The 13,014-nt window shown below is 36.3% G+C and overlaps 1 protein-coding gene across 1 annotated transcript; it reads left to right on the top strand.

Annotated features, from left to right (window-relative positions):
* The first annotated feature begins 8,683 nt into the window (after positions 1-8,683).
* Positions 8,684-9,622, top strand: LOC132662392 (olfactory receptor 52A5-like). The gene has a single exon (XM_060607866.2). It carries the CDS (start codon positions 8,684-8,686, stop codon positions 9,620-9,622), a length of 939 nt encoding a protein of 312 aa, XP_060463849.2.
* Positions 9,623-13,014: the final 3,392 nt, after the last annotated feature.

Genomic DNA, 13,014 nt, shown 5'->3' with positions numbered 1-13,014 from the left:
TACTTATGCAGGCAGGCTTAAAATAGTCATTTCTGTTTAAACTTTTTCTTCTGTTTTTGTTTAAACAACTGTTACTCCCTAATGCTCTTATCTCTTGTTTGTTCTCTTTCCTGGAAGGAGGTATCTGTCTCTAAGCCTATGGAGACTTTTAACACTTGCCACAGGTCAGAGGCTTTACAGGAATTATGTTCCTCTTGTTTTCCCTATACTGCCTCATGTTGATAGAGAAGTAGATACAGACACAATGTATGTAATGAGTGTGATCTAAGTGGATAGGTGTGGATGTGTGGATGTGGGTGTATATCCCCTCATTCCTTGTCCTCTGTGTGGTGCTTTGAGTAGTGATTCCCCAGTAGCAATGTGCCTAAATGATGCCTTCACTGTCTCTCTGCCAAGTGAACCCTAATCAACACAAAGTAGGAAAGACTTTGGCTTAATCAAAATCTAATTCTACAAGCCTCTACGGTTTTGAAATTCCATTCTGGTGATATGAGTTTATGTGAACTACTTCTATTAGATTTAGGGCCCTGATGTCATGTACCTTCTTTGTGTTTATATCACTCTTCTCCAAGTCAATAGAAACCACCTTAAAAATAGAGACGGAAAAAAAAGATGGAGGTCTTGCAGAAAAGCCCCCCAGCCTCAGCTACAATGCTCTCTAATGAATGCTGCTGCACACCATCAATAGTCACTGCAAAGTCTTAAGGTCTTAAGGGCACTAGACCATCTAAAGTTGACAGTGTCTTTGCTGATAGCACAAATCCTACCAGGAAAATCTTGCCAGCCTTGCAAATGTGCCTACTGCATCATCTGGGTTTTCATATGTATTGTGAGGGATTTTAAGATAATATCAATTAGAAAATTATGGATTAAATTGTCATTTGGTGTTCTTAGTTTTACTCAACCATCTTTAAATATGATCTCACTTAAGTATTATTACTTATTATATTTTATTTTTCACTCACACAAAATCTGCTTAACTGTAATGATCTACCCAAAACATAGGCTAAGTTTCCATCTTCTCATATGTCCAATAAGGTATCTCCTTGGCATTCTAAGAGAGTACGGATTATTCAGTGGTGCCTGGGTAGCTTAGTCGGTTAAGCGTCAACTCTTGATTTCAGCTCAGGTCATGATCTCATGGTTTGTGAGTTCAAGCCCTGCATTCCACATTGCACATTGGCAATGTGGAACCTGCTTGGGATCCTCTCTCTCTCTCCCTCTCTCTGTCCCTCCCCTGCTCGCTCTTTCCCTAAAACAAATAAACTTAAAAAAAAAAAGAGAGTATGGATTATGCAGTTAAATAATATGCAAATTGTTAAAATATGCTAAAAATGGACTGCATAAAATTAAGTTGAATATTCTAGAAGAACTCTAATATAGCATAACATTAATTTGGTTTAAACTTTGCCGTTGAATTTACTTCAAATACATTACTCAGATGGATTGAGAAAATCGTGAGTAAACTCTGAGAATACACTTCACTCTGCTTCACAATGCTTTTTATTTTTATGACATTATAAAATATTGGAGACAGATAATTTGAACAGTGTCTTTTAGCATATATTGGAAAGAAAGGTCATACTTGAAAATATGTACATATTTCAAGAATTAGTGGTCACTGACCTTAAGTGAAAAAAATGGATGTAATTTTTGTGTCTAGGGACAATAAAATTCATGTGTTACATGTAAGTTTTCAAATAACTCACTATATTAATTAAAACTTAAAAAAATTACAAATTGTTGATTTTGTAGTTGACATTTCTAGAAAACCAGGATCAGAGGATAATATTTGAAAGACAAGAAGTGCACACAAAATGAAAGATTTTGAATTCAATACACATATTTGCTACCATTTGTTTGATCTTATATTTCCTGCACCTTTCTACAGTATTCCTCATAGCTTAAATAATTTTAAGAATTATTTTCATAAAGGAGAGAAATGTTGTTACAGAACAAAATAACATATTTTGGTATCACACAAAAACAGAAGAGACCTCTTATAAACCAGTTTCAACTGATTAAAACTCTGTAATATTCTTTTATTTTACCACATTTTCTCCTTTAAAAATCAAATACTATTATAGTTTAGAGTTTTCTTTTGCATTTTCCTTTAATTCCAAAGCTGTTTAGTTCAGCCAGTCCTGCCTTCAACAATGAAAATAAGGAACTTTGCCTGAAGACTTCTACCCATTTGCTGATAGAAGGCTCTTACTCAGGTTCTGTGTGTATGTGTGCGTGTGTGTGTGTGTGTGTGTGTGTGCATGTGCGTGTGTGTGTGTGTGCGCAGGAAGCATTCATGAGCAGCCCACATAGTTGTGGAAAGTTATGCCAAAGCAGGTGATGAGTTTCATGATCAAGAAGTCCAAATCCTACACTCTATAGATAAGGGAAGTAAGCCCCAAAGATGTCATAAATAATGGCCATGAATAATGAGAAGTATATTTATCCAGGATTTTACTAGAAACTGTTCTGAATCCACAGACTAGATTAGTGCCCCTCAACCAACCAAGAAGCAAGAAACATAAGTAAAAATTAATTATATATTCATTAGGAATGTTCCTATAGAGTAAGAATTATGGTAGAATCAGAGTTCCCAACTTCATGCTGTGATTGATTTTGTAATGGTAGTAATAACAACAATAATGATAGTACACTTATGAGGAAGTTTTCCTTCCTTCAGAAACCAGAAGGTGCCTTCCTGAGGTCAACAACTCTTTGTTATGTAAAACAACAAAAGCTATATTAACCACTCATTAATGTTTCGGGATATCATAGGTAAAATAGTTCTACTGAGGCAGTATTAGGATTATGAATCAGTGTAACTCATTTTGTGTAAATGTGCACTTTTTTTGTGTAACCAAGGTGAAAATGCCTCTATGATCCAGCTTATTATGAAAGACCAGGTAGTTGATCCTATATTTGGTCATTTGGTTAGCACCAATCGGTTAAAATTAACCACCAAGGTGATTTCTAGAAGTAAGAGATTAATCTAAGTGAAAAAAAAAAGTCCCTAAGGTTTTGTCTCACAAGTGTAAAAGCATCTTCCATGTGTTTAGATTAGCTCTTCCTGGGAAGACCCCTCAGTTTCCACTTCTCCCTTTCATCTTCATGAAGTTAAATTATGAGTCCCTGAGTATACTTGCAATGGAGTCCTGGTTTCAGTGCTTACTTCTTTCTGATATTCATGAATTCAATTTTAGAGGCTATTTGAAAGCTGGAAAAAATATTCTATAGTATATGAAGGCAATATGTCACTAACTACATTCCTCAAGAGTATTGCATCACATAGCCTTTCCCACCTCTGATATTGTATTTGTCCTGTATTAGTCTCATTGGGAAAAATTTTTTTTTATAACTGTGTGGCTACATTAGCACGCCAGTGTGTGCACATGAGAAGATTGGAGAACTGGGATTGTGAGTACACAGAGAAATGTCAGAAAGGGTCTAAGAGGACAGTGGGAAAGTGCCACTTGTAATTATGTATGAGGAATTACGAAATTCTAAAAGGAGCATAACAATTGTCAGAATTTCATGTGGGACATGAGGAGCATAAAGAAGGGATACTGAGTTCATCCTGGTCTTGTTAGCATTTTTGACTAGTATTTCCCCCTCTCTTCCATGGTAAATCGCTTCATATCTTTAACCAAAGCAAATATACATCCTGACTTCTGTGAGTGTTTGAAGAGAATACTGAAATAAAAACAGTGGAAACTTATATTCTTTCTAGATAAGATTCTTAACACTTTTCGTACACTGATTCTTCACTTTTCCTAATCTCTACCCTCTCTTCTCCATGCAGATATACATCTGGAAATAGTGTCAGTGAATTTGCATCTCCATTAAGTTTCATGCATTTCTGATGTTAAATAGATTGGGGAGGGGGAAGTAAAATACGAATTAGTTCCTACTGTGATGTATTTAATAAATAGTCATATGTTGGGGGCATAAAAGAAGAATTTTGAATTTTGTTTATAACATCACACAATTCTTCACAGAGGAGGTGATGTGTGAGTTGAGAGTTTAATAATAAGTATTTGGCAGACAAGAAAGACCAGGAAGGGTAGGAGGAAACCTGAAGGAAACGATAGAAGCACAGGAATGAATTACTTTGCAGAATTCTAGCATACGTTTCAACGTGACAGATAAGTTTGCAAGGGTGATTCAGTGAGAGTTAGCAATCATATTAATAGCACATATGGAAATAGTGAAATTAGGAAATTAGGAAATTGCCTATTCTTAAGCATTTCATCACTGAATATACCACTGGATTTGAAAGATGGCTAGTTATTCTATTTTCTTCTACAGGAATTTAGGATTTCCCCCCGCCATCTCCAGCTATGCGCAATAAAAGCTCTAGTTACAAGAGTCCTGAACCTAGTGAGGTATATTGGCTAGGTGACTGGCAAGTCTGGATTAAATAAAGATACATAAATCTAAAACCCAAATCAGATTTTTCACTAATTCTCCCTGCTCCCTGAAACAGAGGACCTTCACCACAGCTGGGACTGTTACACAGGGGATTTAATGAGTATGTCTTGTCTTTAGGTTAGATTTATGGAGAGGTGATAGTTATGTACTCTTAATCCGTGGTTATTGCAACTATGGATTCGGTAATATTTCTGGACAAGAGGGATATATAGAATGAGTAGAAAGAGATCCATGGAGAGGAATACAGTTATTAATGGAAGTTGTGGCATCAACAATATAAAGGGAGTCAAACAAAGCAACAAGGAGAGGGTATTTTGAGACAGGAAGAAAAATAGGTTAGAATGTGACACAGAAAGGAAAAACGCATTTCAAAGAGAAAATATAATGACTACTGAACAAATATCAACAGTCTTCTGAAAATTTATCGTAATTTCATTGAAGTGCCATTTAAATTTTTTCCAGAAAAAAATGGACTTTAAAGAGTTATGGATACAAAGGTTTATGAGAATGGTGTGGAAAATCACTTATTGATTTAAGAAATACAGCTGGTCATAGTGATTCATGGAAGGATTACAGTGGCAATTAGAATAAGATAGAGAACGTTCGCAGGAGGAAACCATGACACATATTATAACAAAATGTGTTTAAACCTGTAACAAAAAAAAACCCATATGTCGGAAGGAAAAGAAAATACAGGGTTTGGGGAGAAAGCTAATGAACAAACAAAGAAGCTAATTTTTTAGAAGAGAACATAATTAGGAATAGTAGCTGCCAGAGAAGAGCTTCCCTTTCTGCTGGAGTAAAGGATGCCAGAGGGAAAGAAGTGAGAGTTTGTAACATTGTAACCAACATCTTACCATCAAGAGAGAGGAGCTATTTATAGAGTTGGGGGGGGGGTGAAATTTATGAATAGAAATGGCTGGAAATCAGCCAGGGAATTAAAAGCTACAGGATTTTCATGGGAATCCTTCCAGAATCGTGATTTTTCTCCAATATCATTAAGCTTCTCTGTTGGAAAAACAGAATATATAGATTATAATGTGAGATATTCAGGCACAGGGGCGTAGACAGTGAAAGGAGCAAGGATGTGGTGTCAGGTGGCAAAGGAGCAGCTAATGCATTATAGCATGAGTAAAACGTGAGAGAAATGTGAATCAGAAAGAGGTGGTAATGGCAGCAATGGTAACCAGTGAGAATATGGGTTTCACATTAAGGATTTCTGTGAGGTTCTGGGGCTTGAAAATGAGAATTAATGAAGCAGAGCTATATGGTCAGAGAGATTGGTGTATTCCTTAGTCAGTAAAGAGGAGTGGTGATTTTAAGCAAACAAATACACAAAGCTTTTGAATTTATAGCCCTTAAAGGACTGAGGGAGTACTGTGGTGGATGGAATTTTGGTTTCATTTACAATAGGGTTTCCATGATGCCCCCAAAATAATTTTGCACAAGCCTGTTGAAGGAAGAAAATCTCTGTTCACCCAAATTGAGTAAAAAGTAAACATCACACTGGGTGGGATTGCAGGCTTCAAGAAGATAGTAGGAGAAATAGTCATTTAATATATCTATCTCTCTAAGTAATTTTATAAAAATATAAACTAACTCCTTAGACATTCACCTTTTGGTAGAACTAATAGTGCACTAAGAGGCCAAGTGGTCAAAAACAAATGTTCCATGAGGAATCATATAATCAATTGTGAAGCTTTATAGAGTACTTCCCAAACATAAGATTCTAGGATGCTGGAGTGCAATAAATCCCCATCAGAGGAGAAATCAGCTTTCCCTTTGGCATTAAGTCATCCTCAGAGCAAAGTCTCCTTCAGGTACTGTTGACTCTTGTATGTTGTGGTCATAGCCCAACTGTGCTGTGTCACAGCTGACGGAGACACCAAAAGGCTCAGTAAGTGTGAAAAAGTAAAGATGGACTGGCGAGAAGACAGTTTCCTTGGAAACTAAGTTCTTCTTCTCACTTCAGAGAGAAAAAAAAATCAGTACATCATATACTTATAATTAAAATGTGCCTGATTGAACAAATATTCTAGATAATGGGGTGTGTGTGTGTGTGTGTGTGTGTGTGTGTGTGTGTGATGAGGTGGGAATTGAATAGTCAGGATTAGGAAAGTAAGGGTGAGTAAGAGGAATACCAAATGTCAGGAACAGAATAATTAGATCACTCCAGAGAGTTTACAAGTGGTTCCTGTCTGTAGATTCTGGACATATCTGAGATCTAAACTGATTGAATGACCACATATCAGTGACTAAGGAGTTCTCTCAATCCTGGATTACCTAGTAATCACCTAAGCAAATGCTTAGAGCAGCACACAAGTGGGGTTTTCAATTAAATTGATTTTTCAATACAGAGATAATCTTGAAGGAGACCACCTAGCTTTTGCATATATATATACATTTTTTGTACCTTCCAAAGGAATATAAGTTAAGACTTAGCATTGTATTTTCATTGAAATTCAGCAAATGAGAGAATAAATTTTGTCAAAATGTCCATATATCTACATCTTGCCTCGGTGGACCCCTTGGAGTAGAGGCTCTTAGAGAAGAATTAAATTATTTAGAGGAATGGCCAGGAATAGCTATTGCAAATATCTATAAAGTGATTTTTTATCATTAAGCAAGAGGTTAGAAACCCAGGAACTGGATGCAGGGTATAGTTGAACCATAGGGCCAAATATCCCAGTGTGAAAACAGAACCCCAAGATAGTCAAACAAGTTCAGTCTCATGTTCTGATACAAGTGAGTTCTGTACCTTTGTTGTTTGGCCGTCCTGATCTTGGCACAGAACTTCATCTTCGTAAAAGGCATTCAATAAAAAGATGTTGAAATTAACTTAATTCCATATTAATATTGTGCCTACTTTCAGTATGTGAGAGGCAAATAAACTTTAAAAAAATTACACTAACGCTTAAATAGGGGAATTGCCTGCACACGTCAAATTTAAAACGTGTTCTGCCACTTTTAGAGCAGAATGATGGCAGAGTACAGGGAGTCTAGCTGGGTAATAGTTCCCAAAGGTGGCTCATTAGAAAAATGCTAAAACTGGTTATTTAAAAAAATTTTTTTTGATGTTTATTTTTGAGACACAGAGAGACAGAGCGTGAGTGGGGGGGGGGGGCACAGAGAGTGGGAGACACAGAATCTGAAGCAGGTTCCAGGCTCTGAGCTGTCAGCACAGAGCCTGACACGAACTAGAACCCATGAACCGTGAGATCGTGACCTGAGCTAAGTCAGACACTTAACTGACTGAGCCACCCAGGTGCCAAAATTCGTTATTTTTTATTAGAAATAATATCATAACCTGAATCCCACTGAAAAAATATAATTACTTATTTACTATTGCATAGTATATTTGAAGTATAGATGTTCAATGGTTTTGATACTTTCTGATTTATTTTAATAAACTAATATTAAGATCAGTTTTCCTATATACATATGAAAATGGAAATGTTATTTTAATAATAGAAAAACTTCTTGATGAAATAATCAGAGAAATATTTGATTTGGAGCTCTTATTCAATCAGAAAAAAATATCCCTAGTTCAATTTTCAAATGAGAAATAAATTTTCCAATGAGCAAATCTTGTAAAACACTTTAGTCTAACTTAAGTTTGCCTTATTTATTCTTTGTCATGGTAAATTTTATTTTGATTTGAATTATTTATCTCTAAAATATCAAATTTTATCTACATTTTTTCAGAAAATTTCCTTAGATTCCAACTTCGGGATAAAGGCAGATTGTAAATACACCGTTATAATCTCTTCTACATGCTCCATATGCATAATTTTACACTACAGCTTGTCATGTGGCATTGCCACAGGCAGATCATTGCTTCCTGAGGTCAAAGTCCCCACTTCATGACTTCTTGTTTGCATAAGAGAGAGAATAGCTCCTCAAGAGTGAGTGTTTCATTATTGTTATTGTTGTTATTTTACTTCTAACTGCCTGACTGAAAGATTTTAAACTTCTTTGGTAAAAAAAAAAACAAGAAAGAAGTTTAACATAGAGGATCAGTTAAATTCCCCAATCCTATCCAAGATAATTCATCTAGGGAGCCTGTGTCTGCATTCCTGGACGCATTTAATTGTCCCATCAAAAAATGACTATGTCTGACAAACTGCCATTGAAACCACACTCAGCCTCTGATTGTATGAATGCAAGTGAGAAGAGAAAACAGCAGACAGACACTCAATGCCTACTGGCACTTTGAATCAGAAGCTCTAAACCAAGAGTCTCTAAAACCAACATGCTCAAGCTCAATGGCACAGTCTTCATGCCCTCAGTGTTGACACTGGTCGGGATCCCTGGCTTGGAATCTGTGCAGTTCTGGATTGGAATTCCTTTCTGTGCCATGTACATCACTGCTCTGTTTGGGAATTCCCTGCTCCTGGTCATCATCAAATCGGAACGCAGCCTCCATGAGCCCATGTACCTCTTCCTGGCAATGCTTGGAGCAACAGACATTGCTCTCAGTACCTGCATCCTACCCAAAATGCTAGGAATATTCTGGTTCCATTTACCAGACATATATTTCGATGCCTGTCTCTTTCAGATGTGGCTCATCCACACCTTCCAGTGTATCGAATCAGGAATTCTGCTGGCCATGGCCCTGGACCGTTATGTGGCCATCTGTGATCCCCTGAGACATGCAATCATCTTTAGCCACCAACTCCTCACTCAGATTGGGGTTGCAGTGACACTCAGAGCAGTCATCTTTTCAGCTCCATGTCTCATCCTCATCAAATGTCGGCTGAAACACTTCCGGACCACTGTGGTCTCCCATTCATACTGTGAGCACATGGCCGTTGTGAAGTTGGCAGCAGAAGATATTCAAATCAACAAGATCTATGGTCTGTTTGTGGCTTTCATTATACTTGGATTTGACATAATCGTTATCATACTCTCCTATATACGAATATTTATAACTGTCTTCAATCTGCCTCAGAGAGAATCTAGGCTCAAAGCCTTTAACACCTGCATTGCCCATATTTGTGTCTTCCTTGAGTTTTATCTCCTAGGTTTCTTCTCCTTCTTTACACACAGATTCGGGTTCCACATTCCACCCTACATTCATATTCTTCTGTCCAACCTTTATCTGCTTGTCCCTCCTTTGCTCAATCCTATTGTGTATGGGGTGAAAACCAAACAGATTAGAGATCAGTTGTCCAAGATTTTTTCACTCTAAGGATCCATTTTGATTTCTCACTATCTTACTTGATTTCAAACAAAAACAACCACAAAACAGTGAAAAAAACATTGTTGATTAAAGTCTATGTTTTCTCAAGTTCATTGTGCACAGGAATATAAAATTACAGTTTTACATTCAAGAAAGTAAGGCTCTGACTCCTATTTTAAAATTTTCACTTGTTTTTTTGGGGCGCCTGGGTGGCTCAGTCGGTTGAGCGTCCGACTTCAGCTCAGGTCACGATCTCACAGTCCATGAGTTCGAGCCCTGCGTCGGGCTCTGGGCTGATGGCTCAGAGCCTGGAGCTTGCTTCCAATTCTGTGTCTCCCTCTCTCTCTGCCCCTCCCCCGTTCATGCTCTGTCTCTCTCTGTCTCAAAAATAAATAAACATTAAAAAAATAAATAAAATAAAATTTTCACTTGTTTCAGATACAAAATTAATTGAAACACACAGAGATAATCATATCTATTCCACACATGACAGACAAAAGTTATGAATACATTTTTGAAGCTCAATCAGCCCTCAGTCACTAAGACAGACATTTCTTAAAATCAAATTAAATATTAATATTTGCCCTTTGTTTACAAACATCAAATGGCCTTTTTGCTACTACATAAGAAATTCAGTCTAATATATTATCATACTAATGTATATGAAACTAAATCTTTCATTTATTTACTATCATTTATGATCACACTTCATCATCCTAAAGTTCTTTACCGAGTGATCATGAATTAAGCATTAAGTGCAGATTGAGATTTTTAATTTATGTATCAAAATGTAATCATAATTTCTTCTTTCCCCCCATAGTATTTCACACAGCCTTCTATGGGGGCATATATAATATATTTATTAAATACATTACATTCCAATAGAGAAATTTGAACTGAAGACAAATGAAGTAAATGTGGAATGATTAGCAGTGAGCTTACTTGCTTGTTTTGTGGTAAGACCTTATAAATAAGCAAAATAATATTTTAAATAGCAAGTTTTATAACTTTATTATAGCAATCATAATAATAAAATAAATAAAAAATTTAAATGTAAAAGTCAGCAGGCTGGTCACGACAACTATGTAAGGGAGATGCAGGACAATGGCCTAATGATATAACAGTATGAGATGTAGATTTCGACCCTCTCTCTCATTCTATATCCTAACTCTTGGGTAATGCATGTTCACATCATGCTTTGATATAAACCTGGTATGTTCGCATTGTGTTTGGTTGATGAACTATAGTGTCAGAATTTATGAGGGAAAAAAGTAGCAACTTCATTATATTAATGTGTTCAGATTTTGGAATAAATTTTTCTCATGGAGACTTGGTCATCTGTCACACACAAAATTGTGTGGGGTTTTCACTATTAACGTTGCACTGCCCATTAATTTCAAAGATGATCAATAATCTGTATAGTGCCAGAAGTCAGGATTTTTCCAATTGGACATTTTTTTCTTGCTTTTAAGACATTAATCTCTTCAAGAGATATCTCCATCTCTGTTACTTTTACGTCTCACACTCATTGTGATATACCCTCTACCTGGAGCCTCTGTCTCTGATTCCTTTATGGGTGGAATCTTCATTCTATAGGATTAGGCTCAGAAATTTCTTGGTATCTTCCCCAGGGTGACTTAATTGAGGTTTCCTTTTGGGCTCTGTGTTATTCTTTGCAATCTATAGTAGTGTGTACAGTTCAAACCATATCATTTTAAAATGTATCTATAGTTTGGGGGATTACACTGGATGTCTAATAACTTAATATTTACCACTTAGTGTCACTTAACTTTTTGTCATATATATATATGACACTAAATAGTGACTTGCACTATCTTTTACTGGTTTCATTGACTTAGTGTAGCATTCACTGACATAAGGAGTTTTGAAGGATGGTCTAGGTGGAAAAAAACAGCCATAAAATCAATTTATTCTAATGTTTAATTTATGAAGTAAAACTCCCTAGTACAGATATCTACTTGGTGGCTATAAATATGATATAGAAAAATGTTGAGTAATTCATCTTCATATTTCCAATGCCTCATATGGTTCTGACCCTTGCATATAAGAAATACAATTTTACTGAATAAATGTAAGAATAAAATTTCATTCAACATCTAGTTTCATTCTTATATGAACCCTATAAAATATTTAATGCATGTTAGAGATGATGAGCATGTATTTCCTCAGCTTGGGTGGAAATTATAAGTACCAAAAAAAAGAAAAGTAGGATGAAATCTGTAGTTTTGGATTTCTACTGAAGGCATCAGTGAACCTCAAGGTTTCCAATCTGGGTTGATATATAGAAAAATAAATACAGGTATAATTTATGTAACATGGGTGTGAGTGTGTATGTGTGCAGGAGTGTACGTGTCTGTACTCTCTAGCACTTTGTCCTCTGAGATGGCCTTTGAGCAGTAACTCATCAGTATCAATGAGCCTAAAAGATGCCTTCATCACAAGGTAGAACACTCAGTTTATGGGGTTGTGAAATTCCCGGTGACCTGAGTTTATCATATGAACTAACCCTTTTTTAGACTGAAAGCCTTTCTTTGTGTCTAGATTTTTCTTCTGTAAGTAGATATAAACTGCTCTGAAGGTAGGGAAAGATCTGATTAATCCCTGGCTCACCAAAGCTGTAGAACCTGATGGTATAGGTTTCACTGAAACTCCCCACCTCTGAGCATGAGTTCTGTTGATACTGCATATCGCTAGAGTTTGCTGCATACTCTCGCTCCCCAAACCTCACAGTATTTTCAAACAATATCCCAATTCCTCTAGAACTAATCTTTCTAGCCCTGAAAAGTGCATGCCGTTCTTCAACCATTATTTTACATCTTTCTCTGAAGGCTTTAGGAAGACATCACTTTGCAAATTCTGGGTTATGTTTAGAATGCTTTTATTTATGCATTGTTAGTACTATACCATCTAAATATTACTACAAAGCTTTAGTTTTCTATTATTTTCTGGTCACACAAGATTCTGTCTGAATATAATGAGTAACTGAAAACATGGCCTAAAGTTTCACTTTCTCAAATATCTAGCATAGTACTCAGAGAGTTACTGATTGTAGGATCAACAGGTATTTACTAAGTAACACATTGGTGGATTTGTGATGACACTGGTTACCTGTAAGATGCATCATTTAATGGGCTGAATTTTTCACATTTTACTTATCGGTAGTTTAGTATGACGGCAAAGGGAAAGAAACAAAGATATTAGGGGGCATTCTGTTGCAAGGTTAGGTCTAAGGGGAAGTGTAATTGTTACTCATGAAATAGAGGAATGTCATTTTACTTTTTACTTTTTTTTAAGGGAGAGAGAGAAAGTTAGTGCTGGAGAGGGGCAGAGGTAGAGAGAGAGAGAGAGAGAGAGAGAGAGAGAGGTTGCCTCAAACAGGC

The sequence above is a fragment of the Panthera onca genome, chromosome D1, assembly GCF_046562875.1.
Source record: "Panthera onca isolate mPanOnc1 chromosome D1, mPanOnc1 haplotype 2, whole genome shotgun sequence".
Classification (NCBI taxonomy): Eukaryota; Metazoa; Chordata; class Mammalia; order Carnivora; family Felidae; genus Panthera; species Panthera onca.
Note: the sequence above shows the minus strand (reverse complement) of the source record. Positions and strands in the feature narration are given on the sequence as shown.